Genomic DNA, 25,841 nt, shown 5'->3' on the forward strand with positions numbered 1-25,841 from the left:
ATGTAGTAATTATGTCTTCATTTTTATTTCCCCTTGTATCTGGAACAGGGCTCAAGTACGTGTGCAGGTGTTCAATAAAGTTACACTGACTGAATGGAACTATAACAAGTGGTTCTTTCTAGCATCTGGTTTCTAGCATCTATAGGAATGATATTTGTATGGACAGAAAATCACAAAGAATAATAAATGAACACTAGAATCTTAAAAAGTAATTCCCCTCTCCTTTCCCCCATCTTCTTACACATAGTACAGGACAGCAAAATACAGCTTCCAATTATCCAGCTGCGTAAAGTATGGGCGGAAGCAGTACACTATGTGTCTGGGCTGAAGGAAGACTACAGCAGGCTCTTTCAGGGGCAGAGAGCAGCCATGTAAGTGAATTCTCTTGTTTATAGGCACAGTGTCATGTGCATTCATGCTCAAGAATTAAATTTTGCTACTTTTCACTAGTCAGTATCCCATGTAAAAATATATTACTGGGCCAATTTGCAACGTAATATTCTGATCAGGCATGTAGAATTCTTATTAACAGTCTGAAACCATCCAGTTGCAATAGACTGACAGTAGTTCCTGAATGGTCCTAGTATAAGAAGATTGTTTTATCATAGAGTATCACAAGCAGAAATTCTTTAGAGATCAGGTTTTAGAGATCAGCTATTTCTCATAGATTGCTAATAGAAACATACGCTTTGGGCTTATGGCAGTTTGAGTTTTTAAACTTTTGTCCAGTGTCTCTAAAATGCTTATATCTTGTTTTTTTCTTGCTGTGGTTTAGGTTAAGTCTTCTTAGATATAATACTAACTTGACAAAAATGAAAAACACTTTGATCTCAGCATCTCAGCAACTGAAAGCTAAATTGGAGTTTTTTCACAAAAGCATTCAGCTTGACTTGGAAAGATATAGTGAGCAGATGACTTACGGGATATGTAAGTGTTGGATAATGTATTTGAAACAAGTGTCTTGTCTCTTGAAGCCATCTGCTGTGTTAACTTCTTACCTGTTAGCCAGTTGTTTCACTTGCATTCATATTAGAACAAAAGATAGGACATCTCATATCATTGTAAACTGTATTTGGTTTGAATATATATATATATTTTTATAATCTTTAGTTGAACAGCTTTACTCTACCCACCCCTCACCCCCACAATTGGACTAAAATTGTTCACCTTTAGAAAAATGCAAAATGATTTAAGAATTTGATTGTCAAACCTCATTTATAAAGTAGATACAAAGTCTGTATTAGGGTGACTTCTTAGCCTGGGATGTCTTAAATTACTTATCCTTCTATAAATAATAATCACGCAATTCGAGTTTTTTTTTTAAAAATTTCTAAACAACCTACTGCGGAGTCCCGCTGTTTTTTATTGCACATAGCCTCCAATTTTTTGGTATTGAATTCTAAGCTTATCTTCCTTCAGGTGTACTAAGGAAATGTAAAAAGTAGAGTTAAAATTCAAATAATAAACCAAAAGAGTTGCCTTCAGCATTTCTGTTTGTATACTTGAGCAAGGTGTGTATGTTTCAGAAGTAAATGATCAATAGTATCCAGCTGGGTAAATAAGTTTTCTCACCAAAGCTGGTTCTATGATTGATGTTTTATTTCTGTTTGTGTATTATAGGCATTCTGATGAATGGCAAAACATAGTTATTTCATCAGATTATCTTTGACTTATCTTGTTAAGTTGTATATCTTAGACTACTGTTTAAAAAGAGTGAGGTAGACCTATGTGTGCTGATATTAAAAGATCACTTGATCTTTAAGGCAGCAATGTTTTAAATTGGAGAAAAAAGCAAGGAAGGAAAAGTATATAGAGATGATTCTATTTATGGGAGAAAAGGAGATGTGTCTGTAAGAAATGATTAGCATTGGGATTGCAAAAGGTGGAAAGTGGGGGGGAGGAGACTTCTTATATCCCTATATAGTGTTTGATTTTTTTAAAATATCATGTTCATGTATTACTTAAAAAAAAATTTTTTTTTAAGAGAAAGTCATCTGTGTTAGTTTCCCAGGGTTGCCATAACAAATTGCTATGAACTGGGTGGCTTAAAACAATAGAAATTTATTACCTCATAGCTTCAGAGGCTTAAAGTCCAAAATCGATGTGTTGTCAGGGCCATGCTCTCTCTGGAACCTAAGGAGAAGAATCCTTCCTTAGATTCTTCTGGTACTTGCCGGCAATCTTTGGCATTCATTGGCTTGCAGCTGTGGCACTTTAGTCTCTGCCTCTGTTGTGAAATGGAGCTTTCCCGTTCATATGTCTGTTGCTGTGTTTCTTCTTCTTTTCTTAAAAGGACACTAGTCATACTAGGTTAAGACTCAACCTTAATTTAGCTATTTGCACCTGACGCTATTTCCAAATAAGGTCAAATTCTGAAGTACAAGGTTAGGGCTTCACCATCTTTTGGGGGAATAATTCAACTCATAACTTTTTTTTTGATGTTGATATGGCAAGGAGATGGGGAGGTCAATATTGAACCTATGGCTATTTCTGAGATGACCAATTAAGACTTTTTTTTTTAGCCTCAGAAAAAATGTTAAAAGCATGGAAAGAAATGGAAGAAAAGGCTATCCACTATGCTGAGGTAAAATCACTGAGCTTATTCTGTGTGCTTATTAACCCCTGAGGTCTCCCTTAGAAATTCTTTGGTTTTGGTTTGTAGAGTATTTCTCATATCATTCCTGAATGTCAGACAGATACCTAGTATGTGTATATAGAGGGAAGTACCACAGTGGATAAAAACAAGAGCTTTGGGTAAATGCGACTAAAATGAAGCCTCACTGAGCCTCAGTTTCCATGTTATATTATGGGGACTGTACCTTTTTTAGTGGGGTTATACATATTTAAGTGGGAGTGAAATGGTAGTTATCACTGATATTTTTAAGACTGGTTTTGATAGGACGGCTGGACATCCTGGTTTACTCGGGACAGTTTCAGTTTACCTCTCTTGCCTTAATTATCAATTAGTTAAGTTAGTTAAGTGAAAAACGCTCAGTTGTGTCTGACTCTTTGTGACCCCTGGACTATACAGTACATGGAATTCTCCAGGCCAGAATACTGGAGTGGGTAGCCTTTCCCTTCTCCAGGGGATCTTCCCAACCCAGGGATCGAACCCAGGTCTCCCACATTGCAGGAGGATTCTTTGCCAGGTGAACCACAAAGGAAGCCCAAGAATACTGGAGTGGGTAACCTATCCCTTCTCCAGGGGATTTTCCCACCCAGGAATTGAACCAGGGTCTCCTGCATTGCAGGCAGATTCTTTACCAACTGAGCTATCAGGGAAGCTCTTATTATCAATACTCTCAAAATTATGCTGGTTTGGATGATAAATTTTTTATGGTCACACTGTATGTGGCAGATTCCTTCTTTACCTGGTACATCTGTCTGTGGTCCCACTAAATTGTTGCTCTCCTTGATGCCAGCACTTCCTGAGGAATGAGTGTGGCAGTTGGTATCCTGGGTTGGGAAATCCAGTGTTTTTATCTTTCTGCGTCTTTATTCAAGTTGGGAACAAATGACACTGAAAATTGTAGAACTGAGATGCAGTGGTATTGATGGTCACTTTTACTTATTAGTGACACTTCTGTCTTTTTCCTTCTCAGGAGGAGAAAGAAAATGCTAGTAGTGTACTGTTGTCAGGAGAGAAGCCTGAAATAAGTTGGTTCTCATGGGAAAGTTACATGTCATAATCTGAGAGACAAAAAGACTTGAACAAAATCAGTGTTTTACATTCAGTCGCTTTGCTCTGTTACTGTAAGAAGTCATTCTCTGAGTTCCTTGTGTTGTGTGGTGGTGAGCCTGTCACTTCTTTTGTGTTTCATCATATTTTAGGTGGGTGTCATTGGATACCTGGAGGATCAAATCATGTCCCTGCACACTGAAATCATGGAGCTACAGAAGAGCCCCTACGGACGACGTCAGGGAGACTTGATGGAATCTCTGTAAGGGTGAAGTCATGTTCTTAGTGTTGGTGTCTGTAATTTTTGGTAGCAGATTATTCTTTGATTGTATTTCTGGAAGATTATATGTGGTTCTTTTCTATAGTTTTTCTTTCCACAAATAAATTGGCATCATATTTAAAAAGGAAGTTTTTTCCTAATCACAGGAAATTTTGGCAATAACTCTTCAGGTTGACATTTACTATTTATTTATTTTTAAAAATCTTTTTATTTTATATTGGGGTTATATTATAGTTGATTACCAATGTTGCGATAGTTTCAAGTATGTAGCGAAGGGACTCAGCCATATATATATACACCTATTCTTTTTCAAATTCTTTTCCATGACCTTTGCTTTTTAAATCGAAGCATCTTTTCATGTGAGTGTTAGTAATTTTTCAAGTATTTTAAGTTGCAGACTATTTCCCTACTTACCACACTTCTGGTTTAAGGAAGGTATCATTTATTAAATTCGCTAAATAAGGTTAACTTCCTAAGTGTTTGGATTAGAAACTTCCGATTTTTTTTCTTTAGTCACAGGACATAATTTTTTTCCATTTAAGTGTTTCTGGTGCAGAGATACTATATAAATGATGGTAGATCAGAGCAGATACTTAGTATATTAAACTTTGCATCTTAAGATCTTACTTATTACCCAGTGAAACACCCTGTAAAATATTCATTGGCAATATCAGAGCAGATACTTAGTATATTAAACTTTGCATCTTAAGATCTTGCTTATTACCCAGTGAAACACCCTGTAAAATATTCATTGGCAATATATAATTACTTGAAAATGGGGTCATTACTCTATTCAAATAATATTGTTCAAGTTGGAAATTATTAAAGTCATTAAACTATCTTCACTTTTAGAAACATGTTTTCTTTTTCATAGGGAACAGCGTGCAATTGATCTATATAAGCAGTTAAAGCACAGACCTTCAGGTAAGACACTTTCACAGTATACAGAGGCATTTTAGGAAACCATCACTAGCTTAACAAATCTGTGAAACTGGATTTTAAGCAAGCCGCAGAATAAATTCCAGTTTTGGTATTGCCATTGAGATGTTTAGGGGCTTCCCTAGTGGCTCAGTTGGTAAAGAATCTGCCTGCAATGCAGGAGACCTGTGTTCAGTCCCTGGGTCACAAAGTTCCCCTGGAGAAGGGAGTGACAAACCACTCCAGTATTCTTGCCTGGAGAATTCCATGGACAGAGGAGCCTGGCAGGCTACAGTCCATGGGGTGGCAGAGTAGGACATGATTGAGCAACTGACACTTCAACTTCACATTGAGATGTTTATGGTACAACAGCATTTAAGTCTGTGAGAATTTAAGAAATTAGGAAGGCAAAGTAATAAAGTTTGAAATAGAAAAAAATTTTTTTAATATATTTATTTTTAATTGAAGGATAATTGCTTTACAGTATTGCATTGGTTTCTGCCAAACATTAACATGAAACAGCCATAGGCTTACCCATGTGCCCTCCCACTTGAACATCCCTCCCACCTCCCTCCCCATCCAACCTCTCTAGGTTGTTACCGAGCTCTGGTTTGAGTTCCTGAGTCATACAGCAAATTCCCATTGGTTATCTATTTTACATATCAGATCAGATCAGCCGCTCAGTTGTGTCAGACTTTTTGCGACCCCATGAATCGCAGCACGCCAGGCCTCCCTATCCATCACCAACTCCCGGAGTTCACTCAGACTCACGTCCATCGAGTCAGTGATGCTATCCAGCCATCTCATCCTCTGTCGTCCCCTTCTCCTCCTGCCCCCAATCCCTCCCAGCATCAGAGTCTTTTCCAATGAGTCAACTCTTCACATGAGGTGGCCAAAGTACTGGAGTTTCAGCTTTAGCACCATTCCTTCCAAAGAAATCCCAGGGCTGATCTCCTTCAGAATGGACTGGTTGGATCTTCTTGCAGTCCAAGGGACTCTCAAGAGTCTTCTCTGACACCACAGTTCAAAAGTTTCCATGTTACTCTCTCCATACCTCCCACCCACTCCTTCTCCGCATCCCCCCGGCCAACCTAGCCATGTCCATAAGTCTGTTCATAATGTCTGTGTCTCCTTGCTGCTTTGCAAATAGGTTTTTCAGTACCATCTTTCTATATTCCATATATATGTGTTCAGTTCAGTCGCTCAGTCATGTCTGATTCTTTGCGACACCATGGACTACAGCATTCCAGGCCTCCCTGTCCATCACCAACTCCCGGAGTTTACTTAAACTCAGGTCCATTGAGTCGGTAATGCCATCCAACCGTCTCATCCTCTGTCGTCCCCTTCTCCTCCCGCCTTCGATCTTTTCCAGCATCAGGGTCTTTTCAAATGAGTCAGTTCTTCACATCAGGTGGCCAAAGTATTAGAGTTTCAGCTTTAGCATCAGTCCTTCCAATGAATATTCAGAACTGATCTCCTTTAGGATGGACTGGTTGGATCTCCTTGCAGTCCAAAGGACTCTCAAGAGTCTTCTCCAACACCACAGTTCAAAAGAATCAATTCTTTGGTGCTCAGCCTTCTTCACAGTCCAACTCTCACATCTGTGCATGACTACTGGAAAAACCACAGCTTTGACTAGATGGACCTTTGTTGGCAAAGCGATGTCTCTGCTTTTTAATAAGGTGTCTAGGTTGGTCATAATTTTTCTTCCAGGGAGCAAGCATCTTTTAATATTATGGCTGCAGTCACCATCTGTGGTGATTTTGGAGCCCCCCAAAATAAAATCTGTCACTGTTTCCATTGTTGCCCCATCTATTTCCCATGAAATGGTGGAAGCAGATGCCATGATCTTAATTTCCTGAATGTTGAGTTTTAAGCCAATTTTTTCACTCTCCACTTTCACTTTCATCTAGAGGTTCTTTAGTTCTTCTTCGCTTTCTGCCATAAGGGTGGTGTCATCTGCATATCTGAGGTTATTGGTATTTCTCCTGGCAGTCTTGATTCTAGCTTGTGCATCATCCAGCCCAGTATTTCTCATGATGTACTCTGCACATAAGTTAAATAAGTAGGGTGACAATATACAGCCTTGATGTACTCCTTTCCCAATTTGGAAGCAGTCTGTTCTGTGTCCAGTTCTAACTGTTGCTTCTTGACCTGCATACAGATTTCTCACGAGGCAGGTCAGGTGGTCTAGTATTCCCATCTGTTAAAGAATTTTCCACAGTTTGTTGTGATCCACACAGTCAGAGGCTTTAGCATAATCAGTAAAGCAGAAGTAGATATATATGTTAATGTATGATCATTGTTTTCTCTTTCTGACTTAATTCACTCTGTATAACGGGCTCTAGGTTCATCTACCTCATTGGGACTGACTCAGATGTGTTCCTTTTTATGGCTGAGTAATATTCCATTGTATATATATACCACAGCTTCTTTATCCATTCATCTGTCAGTGGACGTTGGATTGCTTCTATGTCCTAGCTATTATAAATAGAGCTGCAATGAACATGGGTTACATGTGTCTTTTTCAATTTTGATTTCCTCAGGGTACATGCCTAGTAGTGGAATTGCTGGGTCATATGGTGTTTTTATTCCTAGTTTTATAAGGAATCTCCGTACTGTTCTCCATAGTGGTGGTATCAATTTGCATTCCCACCAGCAGTGCAAGGGGGTTCCCTTTTCTCCACACCCTCTCCAGCATTTATTGTTTGTTGGTTTTTTGATGATGGCCATTCTGACCAGAGTGAGGTGATATCTCATTGAAGTTTTGATTTGCATTTCCCTAATAATGAGCGATATTTCAATTTAAGTCTGAATTTGGCAATAAGGAGTTCATGATCTGAGCCACAGTCAGCTCCTGGTCTTGTTTTTGCTGACTGTATAGAGCTTCTCCATCTTTGGCTGCAAAGAATATAATCAGTCTGATTTCGATGTTGACCATCTGGTGATGTCCATGTGTAGAGTCTTCTCTTGTGTTGTTGGAAGAGGGTGTTTGCTATGACCAGTGTGTTCTCTTGGCAAAACTCTGTTAGCCTTTGCCCTGCTTCATTCCATACTCCAAGGCCAAATTTGCCTGTTACTCCAGGTGTTTCTTGACTTCCTACTTTTGCATTCCAGTCCCCTACAATGAAAAGTCCCCTTATGGCAGAAAGTGAAGAAGAACGAAAAAGCCTCTTGATGAAAGTGAAAGAGGAGAGTGAAAAAGTTGGCTTAAAGCTCAACATTCAGAAAACTAAGATCATGGCATCTGGTCCCATCATTTCATGGCAAATAGATGGGGAAACAGTGGAAACAGTGTCAGACTTTATTTTTTGGAGCTCCAAAATCACTGCAGATGGTGACTGCAGCCATGAAATTAAAAGACGCTTACTCCTTGGAAGGAAAGTTATGACCAACCTAGATAGCATATTTAAAAGCAGAGACATTCCTTTGCCAACAAAGGTCCGTCTAGTCAAGGCTATGGTTTTTCCAGTGGTCATGTATGGATGTGAGAGTTGGACTGTGAAGAAAGCTGAGTGCCGAAGAATTGATGCTTTTGAACTGCGGTGTTGGAGAAGACTCCAAGGAGATCCAACCAGTCCATTCTAAAGGAGGTCAGTCCTGGGTATTCTTTGGAAGGAATGATGCTAAAGCTGAAACTCCAGTACTTTGGCCACCTCATGCGAAGAGTTGACTCATTGGAAAAGACTCTGATGCTGGGAGGGATTGGGGGCAGGAGGAGAAGGGGACGACAGAGCATGAGATGGCTGGATAGCATCACCGACTCGATGGACGTGAGTCTCAGTGAACTCCGGAAATTAGTGATGGACAGGAAGGCCTGGTGTGCTGTGATCCATGTGGTCGCAAAGAATTGGACATGACTGAGAGACTGAACTGAACTGAACTGAATAATGAGAGATGTTGAGCATCTTTTCATGTGTTTATTAGCCATCTGTATGTCTTCTTTGGAGAAATGCCTCTTTAGGTCTTTTGCCCATTTTTTGATTAGGTTGTTTGTTTTTCTAGTATTGATTTGTATGAGCTGCTTATATATTTTTGAAATTAGTCCTTTGTCAATTGTTTCATTTGCTATTTTTCCCATTCTGAGGGTTGTCTTTTCATCTTGTTTATAGTTTCACCTTGTTTATGTTTATAGTTTATGTTTTTTGCTGTGCAAAAGCTTTTAAGTTTAATTAGGTCCCACTTGTTTATTTTGAAATAGAGAAAATTTTAAAGGGAAGTAAAAGGAAGGAACGAAAGAGAAAAAAGGAACTTGGAATAAGGGAAAGAGGAAGCAAGAAAATGTGTGGAAAGATGTAAAAAGAAAGAAAGAAAGAAATGCGGCTTAAAATTAAAGAGATTGGAAATAATTTGAGGCTGTGGGTTCAGGTGTGGAATGGTCAGAGGGATGCCCATATGCTAAGCCAAAACAGTGTACTTTGAAAATGATGCCTTCCTCTGCACCTGGTCACTGGTTGCTTATTTCATTGACAAAACTGTTCATTTCTGTTGAACATCTGCTGAATACAGAGCATGTTCTGATAGTAAGTGCACTGGACTGAGAATTACATGCATGTTCAGTCATGTCCAACTCTTTTTGACTCCACAGACTGTAGCCCACCATGCTCCTTTGCTTCATGGGGTTTTTCCAGAATGAATACTGGACAGGGTTGCCATTTCCTCCTCTAGGGGATCTTCCAACCCAGGGATTGAACCCATGTCTCCTAAGTCCCCTGCATTACTGGAGAATTCTTTACAGCTCAGCCACCAGGGAAGCACCTGGATTGAAAATTAGAAGGCTTTAATTCTAAATTGGGCACTTTATTGAGCAAATAACTTTTTTTCCTGGTATCTCATTTCCCTCTCCTGCAAAATGGGGTAGGAATCTAACTTTCCTAACTCAGTGACTATATATGGCATTATATTTGACAGGATGTTTGTGAAAGTGCCTGAAAACTATAGAGTATTATATATGTGCAAGATATTATCCTTCAGTTAAAAACTGATCTGTTTTGAAGGATTAGGGAAGAACTAAAAGGTAATGTCTGTGCCCTGATTTGTTAGATACTGAAATTGTAAACAAATAAAACCATAACTCTTACACCTTAAAATTACAAACACATGCAAATCTTAAATAGTATGTAACAAATAAAAAAATCTCCTCTACATTGGTTTTTATTGTAGTGGAATTTGTTCAGTTAATTTCTACAAACATGTATGAGATATATATACAATAGGCATCTAACCGTGTTTGGGAGTCATGGTTGGTTAGAGGAGGTTTCCTGCAGGAGACAACATCTGAGATGAGCCTTAAAGGATAAATAGCAGTAGCTTGGTGAAAGAAGGTATATATGAAAGAGTATATATACTCTTATATATGCAAGTATAATAGGGAAAGACACATCCATGTAGCAGTTAGCATGTTTGAGGAAATGTATTGTGACTGGATTATAGAGTTTCAGAAGGAGAAATGTGACTGGATCGCAAAGGATCTGGCATGTCATAGTAACAGTTTTGGATTTTATCATGATGACAAAGAGAAACCCTAAAAAGGTATAATCAGGAGAATGGCATGTTCAGATTAGCATTTTAGAAATACTGCATTGGTAACATTGTGGATAATGGATTAAAGTGTGGCTGGGATAGAGACATTCATCAATTATGAGGTTGTTGAGTAATTGTGGCACAGGATAAGGTAGGACATGAACTAAAGCAGAGAGCCTGAACTGTGGCAGTGGGGAGTGCTAGTGAAGAAGAGGAGGATAAAGGCAAGAGAGAGATTTAGGAAGCAGAACTGATAATATTGGGTAATGGATTGTATATGGGTGGAAGGAGATGGGATAGAGAGTCGTGGATGCCTGCCAAGTTTCTGGCTGGAGCAGTTAGGTGCTCTTAGCACCCAGTTCTAGTGGGTGAGGACCACTCACCATGATAGGAAGTATAGGAAAGATAACAGGCTTAATGGGAAAAGAACATGGGTTCATTTTTGTACATGTTGATGTTAAGGTGTCAGTGGAACATTTAAATAAGATGGAAAATAGTAGATATGTGTGTATGTATATATAAACATACATGCTATGCTAAGTCACTTCAGTCGTGTCCGACTCTGTGCGACCCCATAGACGGCAGCCCACCAGGCTCCCCCGTCCCTGGGATTCTCCAGGCAAGAACACTGGAGTGGGTTGCCATTTCCTTCTCCAATGCATGAAAGTGAAAAGTGAAAGTGAAGTCGCTCAGTCGTGTTCGACTCCTAGCAACCCCATGGTTGCTACCAGCCTACCTACCTAGGCAGCCTACCAGGCTCCTCCATCCATGGGATTTTCCAAGCAAGAGTACTGGAATGGGGTGCCATTGCCTTCTCTGTATAAATATACATACATATACATATATACATGTGTATTGTGTGTACATATATATGAATGTATTGAACATGGATTTAGTGGAGAAGTCCAGACTAGACATTTAGCTGGTTTGAGAGTAATTAGCCATAGGAATAAAGTGATCGTCTTGTATAAATATATTGAATAAGATAACCAAGGATGGATTTAGAGAATATCAACATTCAAGAAATGGCTAGAAGCAGAAGAGCGTACAAAAAGATTGAGGAATGACTTGAATGTGTAGCAGGAATGATACGATGGGAATAGGACAGAGAGTTTCAAGAAGAAAGTGATCAGGGTGAAATGCTAGAGATGTGGGTAATAAAAATGATAATGAAAATATCCATCGGACTTGGTAGTTTGGACATGATTGGTGATCTTGGTAAAATAATGGCCTTTTGGGAACAGAACTAGATTGTAGTGGGCTGAGGACGGAGTGGGATAGGAGGAAATGGAGAAGTTAGTCTAAATCAGCAGTTCTCAAAAGTATAGCTCATGAACCCCTGAGGATCTGCAAAGGATCCTTTTAAGAGGAGTCAGTGAAGTCAAAACTGTTTTCACAATACTAGAATGTTATCTGCCTCTTAACTATGTTGATATTTTCACTGATGCTGCAAAAACATTGGTGGGTAAACAGCTTGCACCCTGCTTAGCATGAATGAAGGCACTAGCACCAAAGTATGCTAGTAGTCACTGATTTTCACCAATGTGGGTTCATAGTTTAAAAAAAAAGCCAGTTTCATTTAAAAGTATCCTTGATAAGGCAATAAAAATTCTAAAGAAATTTCAACCCTTGGGTATATGTCTTTTTAATATTCTCTGTGACAAAATGGAAAGTACTCATAAAGTGCTTCTGTTACATGCTGAGGTGTGAAAGTGAAAGTCACTCAATCGTATCTGTTTGTGACCCCATGGACTATACAGTCCATGGAATTCTCCAGGCCAGAATACCGGAGTGGGTAGCCTTTCCCTTCCCCAGGGGATCTTCCCAACCCAGGGATCAAACACAGGTCTTGCGCACTGCAGGCGGATTCTTCACCAGCTGAGCCACAAGGGAAGCCCAAGATTACTGGAGTGGGTAGCCTATCCCTTCTCCAGGGGATCTTCCTGACCCAGGAATCGAATTGGGGTCTCCTGCAAGCGGATTCTTTACCAACTGAGCTATGAGGGAAGCCCTGCTGAGGTATGATGGCTGTCCTAAGGAAAACCACGTCAGCAGTTGTTGACATTGCTTGTGGACCAGCCTGTTTAACCAAACACCATTTTTACTTGGAACAATGATCATCAGATAAACTGTGATTCTTCAGATTTGGGTATGTGGCAGATATTTTCTAAAAATTAATGGAGCATGACCTGTCACTTGAAGGATAAAAAAATACAATATTAGTTGTCAATGATAAAATTCCATGTTTCAAGCAAAAAATTAGAATGTAGGAAAACGTCTATCCATCATCCAAAATTTGTCAGCTTCTCAATACTTAAATACTTTTATGATAAGATTGGTAGTGTTATTAAAAAGATTTGCAAAAATGTAAAATAATGCCAATACTCTCACTAAATTTTTTGAGGAAAATACAGTTATTTTGGATTAAAATGTTTTAATAATGAATTTATGTTATTTTTAATGAATAAATAAATATCTTTATATTTCTCAGTTTAATTCCTAAAAAACCCTGGGGTTCTTAAGGATTTTTGAGTGTAGGTGTCCTGAGACCAGTAAGTTTGAAACCTGGTTATCTAGGCTATTCTTTCCTGAAGCTTGGCTGTTAAGGAACAAAAAGAGATGAGCAGCTCAGAGAGATTGAAGAATGAAGGGAAGTCAATTTTCAGAAGAAAGACTTAAGCTTGTTTGTGCACTTGGGGCCAAAAGCCTGTGGAGAGGGAAGTCTCTGAACAACTTTGAGGGGCTGACTCCAGAGAATAGTGGGGAGGGGTTGGGCGTGTTGCTCCTGATCTTAGAGAGGGAGATGTGTGTGGATATAGACACTTCTCTGGGTATAGGGAGTGAAAGGTATGAATCTTACTGCTTTATAGCCTCCTATCCCAAAGTAAGATGTTGGGTTAACTGTAATAGAAGAGATGTGACATAGATTTAGGGAGTATGCTAAACGAGTATGCTTTTGAAAGCTGGTGTGTTCAGTGATAGATGTTGCTGGTCCAGGATATTTATTCAGAATCCAGAGCAGAAGTGAAAACCTGTGAATTAGTTAGGACAGCAGAAAGAATGAAAGTATAATTGTTTTGATGGTAATGTTTAGTATCTTGGATACAGAAAACTGATAGAGCAAGTGGTTAGACTGATCTAGGGTTAGGATGTTGCTGACAATAAAGGGACAGAAAAGTTGAAAATAATGACCAAAAAAATGATAGAAGCTAGAGTAAAATACTGAAATTTAAGATTTCAAATAGAGCAAGGATAACTTTTTTCCTTTAATCAGTATTCATTACCCTCCATCTCCTGACCAATGAATCAGATATTGTAGATGAAGATATATGGGAAAAGGCAATGGCAACCCACTCCTGTACTGTTGCCCGGAAAATCCCATGGATGGAGGAGCCTGGTGGGCTGCAGTCCATGGGGTCGCTAAGAGTCAGGCACGACTGAGCGACTTCACTTTCACTTTCCACTTTCATGCATTGGAGAAGGAAATGGCAACCCACTCCAGTGTTCTTGCCTGGAGAATCCCAGAGATGCGGGAGCCTGGTAGGCTGCAGTCCATGGGGTTGCACAGAGTCGGACATGACTGAAGCAACTTAGCGGCAGCAGCAGCAGATGAAGATATATAAAATTCCATCCATTGACTCAGTCAAATTAACTTTCCACAGTCATTGATAAAATTTGTTTGGGTTATTCTTACAAAATCTTTGCAGTAGTCACAGGTATCAGTGTATCACAGGGCCTAGAAATAAATTTGCTATACAAAGTTATCCAAAGAACTGATGGTCACCTCAACCGACAAGTTGTGACAAGAAGTTTTGTCTGTTGTTGGGTTATATAATCATACTTGAGGTATATGGTCTTTGGTGCCTTTTCCAGTTCAGAGTTGACTTGAGATTCTTGTTCACCTGCAAATGATGAAAACCACCTTTCCCCATGCTTTATGTTGGAGTAGGTTAAAGTTCTGAGGTCGTTGACCATCTAAAAGAGCTATATGCCTTATAGTTATATGGCAAAGCTGTTGGGCTTGATCTGTGGGATTTATTAACAAGTGCTGTTTGGAGAGAAGCCTTTTGGGAGTCTCTGTCTTTGGTTGTTTTTGAGGGAGAGAGAGAGAAAAAGGTGTTGGGACTAAAGCTGAGTACTTGGGAAGGTCTTCACAGTTCTAACACAGGACACAACTTTTCAAAAATCTCTTTTGATATTCCTTTCATAGTAAAATGTGGGTAGCATCAGTAGCCATTTCTTGGGACTCCTGTGAGTATTAAATGAGAAAACTGTAAGTAGATAATAGCATATAATAATAATAATATTTTTGCATTCAAGATTAATTATTGTCTGGGGAAATGCCAGCATGATCCATGACCAAACTTCAAATTTTTTAAAACTTAAATACCATTTTTTGAAACATAACAGTTAATACTAGTTTTGGGTTTGCTTTATTTAAAAAGGTGGCATCTCCTATAATGGTAGAACTCACTGTGACCACCATCCCACCACCATCCCATTTGAGGATCTTTGTCAGCTGCCAGTTTACTTTGAGATGTCACACTGCCCTCAAACTGAACTTTCAAGATGTCTGCAGGTCCTTTTATGCATCAGATTTGGCTTAAGTTGACCAGCTTTTTTCAGTGTTTTCATGGGTATAAACAGATGGATAAACATGAAATTTCAAGCAACCTAGCTGGAACTCCTGAGTCAGTTAAAGTTTGATGAACTATCGTACTGCTTCTAAATAAATTATGTTAGTCATCTAAGAAAAATTGATCTCATGTCCAGAAAGCTGCATATATGTCTGGGGCTTGAATTAGCCAAGATAATTCTTCTTAAAACAGAGAAGATACAATGTCTTTGAATACACAGTGATAAATCTGTGTATACATTGTTGTTGTTCAGTCTCTAAGTCCTGTCCAACTCTTTGTGACCCCACAGAGTACCTCACACCAGGCTTCCCTGTCTTTCACTATCTCCCAGAGTTTGCTCAAACTCACGTCCATTGAGTCAGTGATGCCATCCAACCATCTCATCCTCTGTCGCCCCCTTTTCCTGCTGCCTTCAGTCTTTCCCAGCATCAGGGTCTTTTCTAATGAGTCAGTTCTTCACGTCAGATGACCAAAGTATTGGAGCTCCAACATTAGTCCTTCCAATGAATATTCAGGGTTGATTTCCTTTAGGATTGCCTGGTTTCATCTCCTTGCTGTCCAAAGGATTCTCAAGAGTCTTCTCTAGCACCACAATTCGAAAGCATCAATTCTTCAGCGCTCAGCCTTCTTTATGGTCTAACTCTCACATCCATACATGACTCCTGGAAAAACTATAGCTTTGACTATAATGGACCTTTGTTGGCAAAAGTGATGTCTCTGATTTTTAATACTCTGTCTAGGTTTGTCATAGCTTTTCTTCCAAGGAGCAAGCATCTTTTAATTTCGTGGGTACAGTCACCATCCACAGTGATTTTTGGAGCCCATGAAAATAAAATCTGTCACTGTTTCCATTGTTTTCCCATCTGTTTGCCATGAAGTGATGGTACTGGATGCCATGATCTTAGTTTTTTGAATGTTGAGTTTTAAGTCAGCTTTTTCACTTTCCTCTTTCACCCTCATCCTCTCTAATTCTTTAATTCCTCTTTGCTTTGTCATTAGAGTGGCATCATCTGCATATCTGAGATTGTTGATATTTCTCCTGGCAATCTTGATCCCAGCTTGTGAGTCATCCATCCTGGCATTTCACATGATGTACTCTCCATATAATTTAAATAAGCAGGGTGACAATATATAGCTGTGACTCCTTTCCCAATTTGGAACCAGTCCATTGTTCCATGTCCGGTTCTAACTGTTGCTTCTTGGCCTGGAGACAGGTAATGGTCTGATATTCCCATTTCTTGAAGAATTTTCCATGGTTGTGATCCACACAGTCAAAGGCTTTAGCATAGTCAACGAAGCAGATTTTTTGGGGGAATTGCTTTTTCTGTGAATGAGTGGATGTTGCCATTTGATCTCTGGTTCTCTCTGCCATTTCTAAATTCAACTTTTACATCTTGAAGTTCTCAGTTCATGTACTATTAAAGCCTAGCTTGAAGGATTTTGAGTATTACCTTGCCAACATGTGAAATGAGCACAATTATACATTAGTTTGAAGCATTGCCTTTCTTTGGGATTGGAATGAAAACTGACCTATTCCAGTTCTGCAGCCACTGCTGAGCTTTCCAAATTTGCTAGCATATTGATGCAGCACTTTAGCAGCAGCATCTTTTAGGATTTTAAATAGCTCAGCTGGAATTCCATCACCTCCACTAGCCTTGTTGGTAATGCTTCCTAAGGCCATTTGACTTCACACTCCAGGATGTTCTAGGTGAGTGACCACATATCATGGTTTTCTGGGTCATGAAGACCTTTTTTGTGTAGCATTCTGTGTATTCTTGCCACCTGGGGCTTCCCTGATGACTCAGATGGTAAAGAATCTGCCTGTAATGCAGGACATCTGGGTTTGATCCCTTGATTGGTAAGATCCCCTGGGGAAGGGAATGGCTACCCACTCCAGTTTTCTTGCCTGGAAAATCCATGGACAGAGGAGCCTGGCAGACTACGGTCCATGGGGTTGCAGAGTCAGACAGGACTGAGCAACTAACACTTTGACTTTCATGTATGCATTATATACACACACAGACAGACTTTGTTTTTAGTTATATGATTATTATAGATATATAATCTTAAAACTTTTTATACTAATTTAGTTTTGAAATTAAATGGAGATGTTAATTATTTAAAACTAGTTTCAGATTTTCAGGAATTTTCTGTTTAGGGCTGGTTTGTTTCATGCAGAAGAGAGGTTATACCTACTGACTGAGTTCTTTTATAGATCACTCCTACAGCGACAGCACGGAGATGGTGAAGATCATTGTGCATACTGTGCAGAGTCAGGACCGGGTTCTCAAGGAGCTGTTTGGTCATCTGAGGTAGAAATATTGTTTTATTTCCTACTAAAAAGCCAGGGAACTTGAGCCAGGTTCCTTTTAAAACGTAATACCCCTTTCTGGTTAAATATACTAGACCCAGGAAAAGTACTGGCAGTACGCTGCAGAACTTAGCCATAGCTGCATGCATTTAGTGTCCTCTCTGTGTGCACTGCTTTGCAGATCAGTCACTAAATCTGTGCTGATTGTGACTCATTCCCCCAGCTGGGTTTGGGAGTATGGGGTACAGTCTTGGGGGATATGTAAGTGTCTGACACAGATTTTACCTCTCCAGCAAGTTGTTGGGCTGTAAGCAGAAGATTATTGATCTACTGCCCAAGGTGGAAATGGCCCTCAGTAACATCAAAGAAGCTGACAGTACTGTCATGTTTATGCAGGGGAAGAGGCAGAAAGAAATATGGCATCTCCTTAAAATTGCCTGTGTAAGTAATTTTTAATATGAATTATTTAATATGACACTAATTTGTTGATATTCCCTACAAAAGGGTTTTTTATCAGCATGATTTCTGTCCTCTTGAAGACATATGTATTTTATGTTGGGTTGATGTTCATGTTCTTTGCTTGGTGTCTCACTAGGGATTCAGATATAGGACTTCATGATCATCCTTCATTCTCTCTCTCCTTTCTAGTCTCCTGTTTTTATACTCCTCCCAACCCTAGACCACTGTGGTCACCCAACCCAACTTGGGGATAGATGTGCCTGGCTGATTTGAAAAACCAGCCCTTTGTTCAACTGGAACAAAGTAGAATGGAAGGATGGATACATCTGATTTTAGTCAATGAAGAAAGAGGTCCAGGACAGGATAATTAGTAGGGTGTGTAACAGTGGAGATAGTTTTGTACAGAAATACTCTGGTTGTACATAAAAGTAGTGATAGAAATGTGTCTTAGGAATATGAATGCATGAAGGTGCTTGCCTGTAATTTTATTTTTTTCCTTCAGACTCAGAGTTCTGCTCGGTCCCTTGTAGGATCCAGTCTAGAAGGTGTAACCCCTCAGCTGCCCCCAACTTCAGCAGAACGTGAACATCCTCTGTCATGCGTGGTAACTCCTCAAGATGGGTGGGTTCACTTTGTTACAATAGATAGTTGTGTGTTCAAGAGTAGTGGTGGGAATGAGACAGTAGAGTGAAGTGGTTAAGACAGTCTTCACTGCCTTATAGACCAGGATTGAATCCTGATTGTCCCTTTGTAATAACCCTACACAATTAACTTGACTGTTTCAATGTTCACATTTCCTCACCTGTAAAATGGGAAGTGCTATGAAAATTCAGCTAGACAGTATATATAAAATGCTTGGGAAGTGAATCTTCAGCAAATATTACTTCTTATTAGCTCAATCCAAGTTCTAAGTTCTTTTTCTATTATTGACTTACTAAACCTTGTGCTAAGTCACTTCAGTCGTGTCTGACTCTGTGTGACCCCAGAGACGGCAGCCCACCAGGTTCCCCCGTCCCTGGGATTCTCCAGGCAAGAACACTGGAGTGGGTTGCCATTTCCTTCTCCAATGCATGAAAGTGAAAAGTGAAAGTGAAGTCGCTTAGTTGTGTCTGACTCTGTGCGACCCCATAGATGGCAGCCCACCAGGCTCCTCTGTCCATGGGATTTTCCAGGCAAAAGTACTGGAGTGGGGTGCCATTGCCTTCTCCGATTAAACCTTGTAGCCATACTTTATTCCTAAATTTATCATTTATCTCTAAGAATTTATGCTATCTTTTTGCAGTTGTCATTTTAGGGCCTTTGATCACCCCTATAATGGAATTAAGTTTAATGTACTCATTTTATAACTTAGTATTCTTAAAATCAGACTTTTTTCAGTGCCTTAAATCGTTTTTGGAAACAACTCAAGTTTGAAGTCCTATATTTTCTTTTAATTCCTACTCTTCTGCTAAAAGCTGAATGACTATCCATTTCTGTTATTTTTCTCAGCATGAGATGTGCCGTATCCAGAGCCAGTGGCTCTTTGCTAGCTTGTGTATTGTCGCTTTTCTTACAACTCATGGAGACCTCTACAGTACCAGCATTTCCTGGAAGCTCTGCCCATAATTAGTTTTGCAGAGGTGCAGCCGTGTAACATCACTGCTCAGGAGGTCAGCAGCTGCACATTCTGTACTCTGCTTTTATGAGAGAAAAGCACATGGCAGGAAGGCAAGCTGATACCAGGTATTTTATCTTCTTAAAGAAAGCAAGTTCTAGGGTATATTTTAGGGTCATTATACATTTGGCCCAAGGTAATACATCCAGGGCCAATTAGGAAATATTTCATTAATCAGAATTGATACAAATAAAGTTTAATATCTTTTTGCTTTCATTAGAGATACTTGGGTTTATTAGAGAATGCAAATGGTTGCAAATATTACGTCTATACAAGTGATTTTCAGTGTGAGGTTATGATGGTTTGCAAAAATATATTTACCAGGAATTTTAAAATACATTTTCCAAAAGGAAAACTGGTTTCAGTAATAATATACCTGTGGTACTTAACCACCAAGGATTGGGGACTGTTGACCTCAATTTTTCTATCTGTTGGATAAGCTGAATGAGAATTTAGTTCTAAGCTAACAGTGACCATCTTCCATGGCCTGGAATTGGTTCTACTAGGGTAGGGACTGAGGGTTAGTAAAAGGTAAGGATGGAGGACATATGGAAGAGGAAAGTACAGAAGATAGAAATCAGATTCAGGATTGTCTTCAAATTTCCAAGGATACTTCTTGGTTCTTGGCAGCTCCCCTGTCACAGTTTTCTTCTGCTGTCATCAGGAATCAGCTTGCTTTTCTTTTTCATTGCTGTCATCTATATTTTCCACAGTTTTTTTCACCTTCCCTAATCTTTGCAGAAAAGATAGTTTATCTTTTCTATCTCTTCCCCTACATTTGTGTCTCAAAAGTAAGCATGCTAATGTTTTTACTACTGGCAAGGAAAAGGAAATGTTCCAGAAACAAAAAAAGATCTTTCATCTGGCTGTGCCACAGGATCTCTTTTTCCCCGAGTGAGCATTTTCAGGGGGGGAAAGTTGTATATAAGTGCCACTTATATTTCAGAGGAAAATCAGATTGGCGTTATAGTGGACTCCTTATCATTAGAGCTGGGCAGAGGCAGCAGCCTGGAGTAACAAACAGGACTCTGCCTCTGGGTGGGAGGGATGAGCAAACTGAAGACAACAGGAATCAGCTGCATTGGGTTGCTGGGTTGTGGTGGTGTAGGAAGAGCAGTATCATCCTGACCCTGAAGATCAGAAAGTAGAGGAAATTTATATGCCCTTTTGCTTTCATTCCACAGGGAGACTTTAGCACAAATGATAGAAGAAAATTTGAACTGTCTTGGCCATTTAAGCACTATTATTCATGAAGCAAATGAAAAACAGGGCAACAATATGATGGTAAGTTTTATATGGATATGAATGTGTTTTAAGTGTGTTGGGTGCAAAGGGTTTAACTTTCCATGCTGGACTTATCTGGTGTTTGGCATTCCGTTGGGGAATAGAACTCAGAGGAAAGAGCATTTGAGGAATGCTTAACCTCAACTCCCCATCTTCTCTTACTCATGGATATACTAGGATTATGCCATCAGTAATCTTTAATAGCATTTTTGGTCAAGTTAAATGATTGGTGAGCTTTCTTTGCAGTGTGACCACTGAAATCAAATGGTCTGTACTTTTTTGCTTCTGCAGTCAGTTTTCTCCAGTAAGATGGGGCATAATTTGTACTGTATTTCAAATATCGTAACTGTTGTGTGCAAAATGAATAATGTTAATATGGTTATTAACAGAAGTGTTTTTATGAAGATCTGATTGCTATGAATTATTGATTTGTTAAAACTTGGAGAAACTACAATAAAATATTTACTGAATTAACTTTTACTATATTTAGTCTTGATATTAATTCTTTGTTATTTCCTCTTTCATTATTTGCTTCAAATATCTGAAAACTCTTTGAAATTTTTTTTTTGTTGTCAGTAGAAATTAAGGTAAACTAAACTCTTTAATTGTAACTTATTTGTACTTTCGGTTTTTCAACTTTTGATTATAAAATCTCCAAATAAACAGAAAACTTGCAAAAATGAACACCCACATACCTATTGCTTAGAGTCTACATCTAATGGTAACTTTTTCATGCCTGGTTTTAGAGTCTTGATTGGAGTTGGTTAACAGAATGACTTGCCACTTAGAGACTCTCCTGAAACCTATGAAGTTGTTGCTGTACATGTTGGACATTTGTTTTTCTCCTATGAAACCATTCTTCAAATACCAGTCAATGGAAGAAATGACTATGATCAGAAGCTCCACATGATTTTACAGCATAATAGTTTGACTGTGGGTAATTTTAACTTCTGAACAGATAGAATTTTATGAGTCAGTGGACTTAAATCCATTTGTCTTCAAACCTGGTAAAACATTAATTATTTAACTGATTCTTTCAACATTTAACTTTTGGGCATAAGGCCAAAATAATGTATACAGAGAAGAAAATCTCAACATGTATTCTAAGTAAAAAAGTGTTTGCCTGTGTTTCTGTGGAAGACACTGCTTGTGTTGTACTTGTGTTGTACTTAACAGTGCTCTTCCCAGCATCATAAAAGAGTTTAATCCCATTTTCCATTTTCCTGCACATTTGATTGTATCCCTTTCCTAGGAAAGGGACTGTGCATTTGTGCCTTTAATACCAGTTGATTCTTCCAAATCTTGTTAAGTGTGCTCTGTGTATATGTATTTAAGATGTACATTTAATAATATCAAAGAGAAGATGACTGTTAATTTATAATGTATTTGAAAGCTTATCTGTGTTTTCATTTGTAAAAATGGGTCTTTTAAGGAATCTTTCATGTCTTGTGATACAAATTTATAAAGATCTGCATTCCTTATCTGTAATTCCAAAATCAAAAACTCTTTGAAAACAAGATTTTTCATAAGATTGATGACAAAATTCATCTGCTTGCACATCCAACAAGAACTGACATTGAGTCTACTTATCCCATTTAGTGTGAATATTCTTTTGCTGCAGAAATATTACTGTATTTGATTGTTGGGGGGAAGGGTGCTGCCACAGACCCTGCCTGAGGTTTATGTAGTTTGGTATATGCACTGAATAACCTTTCTAAAATCTGAAAATTTCATAATTCTGAAGCATCTGGCCCCAAGGGTTTCAAGACTAGATTGGGTGCCTTCAAGATGGTATGGCCGCAGACTGGGTTTCAGATAAAGGATTGTGGATCTATCGTCTGATAAATAATTTAGAAGGTATTACTTGTTTTAAAAATGTGAAGTGCTTTTGTATTCTAGACAGTTTTTCACTTTGTGTATTAAACAATTTTTAAATTACTTTTTGAATCTGTATTCATTAAAATCAGATTGTAGCAGAATAATTGAATATGCTTTGAGAAAATGTGAAGGTTCCATGAAGCAGAGTTGGAGCACAGAGTAACAAAACAGGCTTTTAGTGTACTTAGGAATGAAACAGACTTACGGTAAAGGCAGTATTAGGTAGCTTCTTTAATATAGTCTTTTCTCCTGACATGGCCTGTCATCACTATTTGTTTCTAAAAACTATGCTTATACCATGTCCTAAAACTGCTGTCTTAGTTACGCCATCCCCATTTTTGCTAATAGTGTCATTTTCCTAGTCATCTCAGTTTGAGACCTTGGGATTGTCTTCACCTAACTTTTTAGTCAACTGCTACTACTGTTTCTCTGAATATGGACATTCTGACTACCAGCCATTAAAACTGGCTGTCTTTCTCTTGCTGCTTCCAGTTCTAGAAGGTTTTAATCAGTAAACATTCATTGGGTGCCTGTTGCTTGGAAGATATTGAGCAAAATGGGAAGATCAAAAAAATTAACACAGGCAGTACAATAAGTGTTTATTTGGAATGAAGTTATTGTTAAAGGCTTTTTGAAATGAGCATTTTCTAAATATCATTATAATAACTGATAAAAGACCTGGTATAGGGTGGGACTATTTTTATGGTTTGTGGCTGATAAGACCTTAGGAGAGCCTGATCTGTGTGATACAGGTAAGTGGTATGAGTCAGAACAGCCTATTACAGTGAGATCACCTCAGATATGCTTTTGATACATGAGTTGACCACTCTATTTGTTATTTGGTGGTAAGTTTTCAGAGTTGAATTTCAATTCTGGATTATATCTACTTCATTCAAGCAATACTATGAAAAACTAAAATAATTCATCCAGAAAACAGAAGCAGACAAGTTATTTTTCATTCGTTTTGCATTTTGTAGGTCAAAATAGCTAAGCTCTGCAAGTAACATTTATCTAGTACAGACAAGGTCCCATACATTCTTAGGTGTAAAAGTCAAAGGGATGATCCAGGTAAGTGCATTTATTGAAGGGAAAAGGTACAGTTGTCTGGGAGGGCTTGCTTTAATGAAGATTTGAATTGATTCTATTACCTCTTTCCATTTCCACCAGTTACAACTATTGAAACTTTGGGCCTGCAGTTTACTAACCACTTGGCTTCCCTGCCTCCTGTCTCCACTCGGAGCCATTCTGTAGACTCACTGACCCAGAAGCACTGCTTTCTCATACTACCCAAGAGGTTACAGAGCTCCTCAACTTTAGTCTATTTGTGGTCCCACTGCTAGTCTTTCAAAGCTTACATGACTAATGCCCAACCTCTTCTAATATGCTGCCCTTATTTCCCTTATATTCATCTATCTCACTCCTATCTTTACTCTTTCACTAAAAGTAGAGACATCACTTTGCTGACAAAGGTCCATGTAGTCAAAGCTATGGTTTTTTCAGTAGTCTTGTACTGATGTGAGAGTTAGACCATAAAGATGAGCATCAGAGAACTGATGCTCTCAATTAAGGTACTAGAGGACACTCTTGAGAGTCCCTTGGACAACAAGGAGAGCAAACCAATCCAGTCCTAAAGGAAATCAACCCTGAATACTTATTGGAAGGACTGATGCTGAAGGTGAAGCTCCAATACTTTGGCCACCTGATGTGAAGAGTTGGCTCATTGGAAAAGACCTGATGCTGGGAAAGATTGAGGGTAGGAGAAGGGGACGACGGAGGATGAGATGGTTGGATAGTATCACTGACTTAATAAGAGTTTGAGCAAGCTCCGGGAGATAGTGAAGGACAGGGAAGTCTGGCATCCTGCAGTCCATGGGGTCGCAGAGTCAGACACTACTTAGTGACTAAATAACAATGAATAACTTAAAAGGGCAGAAAAGTATTTAGTGAAAAGAAAGTTTGTCTTTATTCTCTAGCCATCCAATTTCCCCTCCTTGCAGAAAAGCACATTTGAGCCTTTCAAAATCAGGGCCTAGCCTAATAGGAGTGGGCCTAGCCGACTCCTTTCCATCACAGAGGCTTCAAGGAAGTTCAAATGCTCACTGTTCGTAGTCTTGAAGGACCCTCCCAACACACACCCACGTTTGCATGCTTATTAGTTCATTCCGTTCTTACTGCTTGGATGGCCTTCATAAAGCCCTCACTGGATCATCATTCTAGCACGTTAATAGATGTCTTTGCACAAGGACAAACTGACCACTCCCTTGTCTCAGATGGCTTCTTTCCTCTGCCCCTTTGCTTACTCCCAATACCCCATTTCCTTTTTTTTCCAGGGCAGGAAACCAACAGCACGCAGACAAGACCCTATGCAGCTTCGAGCGAAATCGCTCGGCGGGCGGCTTGGAGAATTTTGTCCCATTCGCTCCCCCGTCTCTAGCCGCAGGGCGCGGCGTCGGCGTGCGTGTCCGCGCAGCCGCATTGCCCCGCGGGTGGGCGGGGCCGGCTGTTGGCGGCGGTTGGCCCGGCCTTGGTGGCGGCTCCACGTGCGGGCGGGGACGATGCGTCACTGATTAGTGAGGCCCGGCCGAGGGGTCGGTCTCCGTCCGGAGTCTGCGGCTGGCTTCCTTCTCAGTTAGTGCCTTCCGCTGGGCGGGCAGGAGCGGTCGTCGGGAGGGGGTTGTCAGGCCGAGCCGTGTCGACTCACGGGCCCGCTCTGGCGGAGGGGGTTGGCGAGGAGGAAAAAGGGGCATAGGACTCCTCAGCTCGGCCTGCGGGACGGCGCCAGGTCGCGAGGGGGAAGGTGGAAACCGGAGGTAGTGGGCCTGTCACTCAAGGGGCTGGGGCTGCGTTCCATCCGCATCCAGGAGGAATTAAGATGAATATGACTCAAGCCCGAGTTCTGGTGGCTGGAGTGGTGGGTCTGGTGGTGGTCCTCCTTTACGCCTCCATCCACAAGATCGAGGAAGGACACCTGGCCGTGTACTACAGGTGAGCGGCACGTGCAGTCAGCTCAGGTTCTAGAGCAGTTAGAGGCAGACTTTTATTCGAGTCTAGGAAATTGTTCTCAGGGAACTTTTTCTAGTCCTAGAAAGTGGTTTTCGTCGCATCCCTAGGAGGTTTGGGGGCTGTGGCAGGCTTTTGTAGACAGATGGACAGTTTCAGTGCTATTCAGAGATTAAAACTCCCTACAGTTGTTCCTAATAGTAAACCCACTTATTTGT

General features: G+C 39.7%; 2 protein-coding genes across 4 annotated transcripts in view; both read left to right on the forward strand.

Moving 5' to 3' along the window:
• Nucleotides 1-22,683, forward strand: part of CHUK (component of inhibitor of nuclear factor kappa B kinase complex) — a 42,406-nt gene extending 19,723 nt beyond the window's left edge. The window contains exons 12-21 of one of the 3 annotated variants that reach the window (XR_011462822.1): nucleotides 248-371; nucleotides 776-927; nucleotides 2,523-2,584; nucleotides 3,832-3,941; nucleotides 4,834-4,883; nucleotides 17,253-17,349; nucleotides 17,642-17,789; nucleotides 18,310-18,428; nucleotides 19,296-19,529; nucleotides 20,646-20,745. Coding sequence is in view for 2 of the 3 variants with exons in the window: in XM_070364045.1 (XP_070220146.1) it covers nucleotides 248-371; nucleotides 776-927; nucleotides 2,523-2,584; nucleotides 3,832-3,941; nucleotides 4,834-4,883; nucleotides 17,253-17,349; nucleotides 17,642-17,789; nucleotides 18,310-18,428; nucleotides 20,646-20,745; nucleotides 21,492-21,521 (992 nt within the window). In the remaining variant the exon portion in view is untranslated. Of the gene's footprint in view, nucleotides 1-247; nucleotides 372-775; nucleotides 928-2,522; nucleotides 2,585-3,831; nucleotides 3,942-4,833; nucleotides 4,884-17,252; nucleotides 17,350-17,641; nucleotides 17,790-18,309; nucleotides 18,429-19,295; nucleotides 19,530-20,645; nucleotides 20,746-21,491 lie in introns of those variants that run through there. The other 2 variants (XM_070364046.1, XM_070364045.1) reach the window with 2 other exon arrangements.
• A 2,440-nt stretch (nucleotides 22,684-25,123) lies between these two features.
• ERLIN1 (ER lipid raft associated 1) overlaps nucleotides 25,124-25,841 on the forward strand; it is a 41,733-nt gene continuing 41,015 nt past the window's right edge. The window contains exon 1 of the mRNA XM_070363884.1: nucleotides 25,124-25,608. Within this exon, the coding sequence (XP_070219985.1) occupies nucleotides 25,496-25,608 (113 nt within the window). The 5' untranslated portion in view covers nucleotides 25,124-25,495. The remainder of the gene's footprint in view (nucleotides 25,609-25,841) is intronic.

Source organism: Bos mutus, chromosome 26 (genome assembly GCF_027580195.1).
Source record: "Bos mutus isolate GX-2022 chromosome 26, NWIPB_WYAK_1.1, whole genome shotgun sequence".
Taxonomy (NCBI): domain Eukaryota; kingdom Metazoa; phylum Chordata; class Mammalia; order Artiodactyla; family Bovidae; genus Bos; species Bos mutus.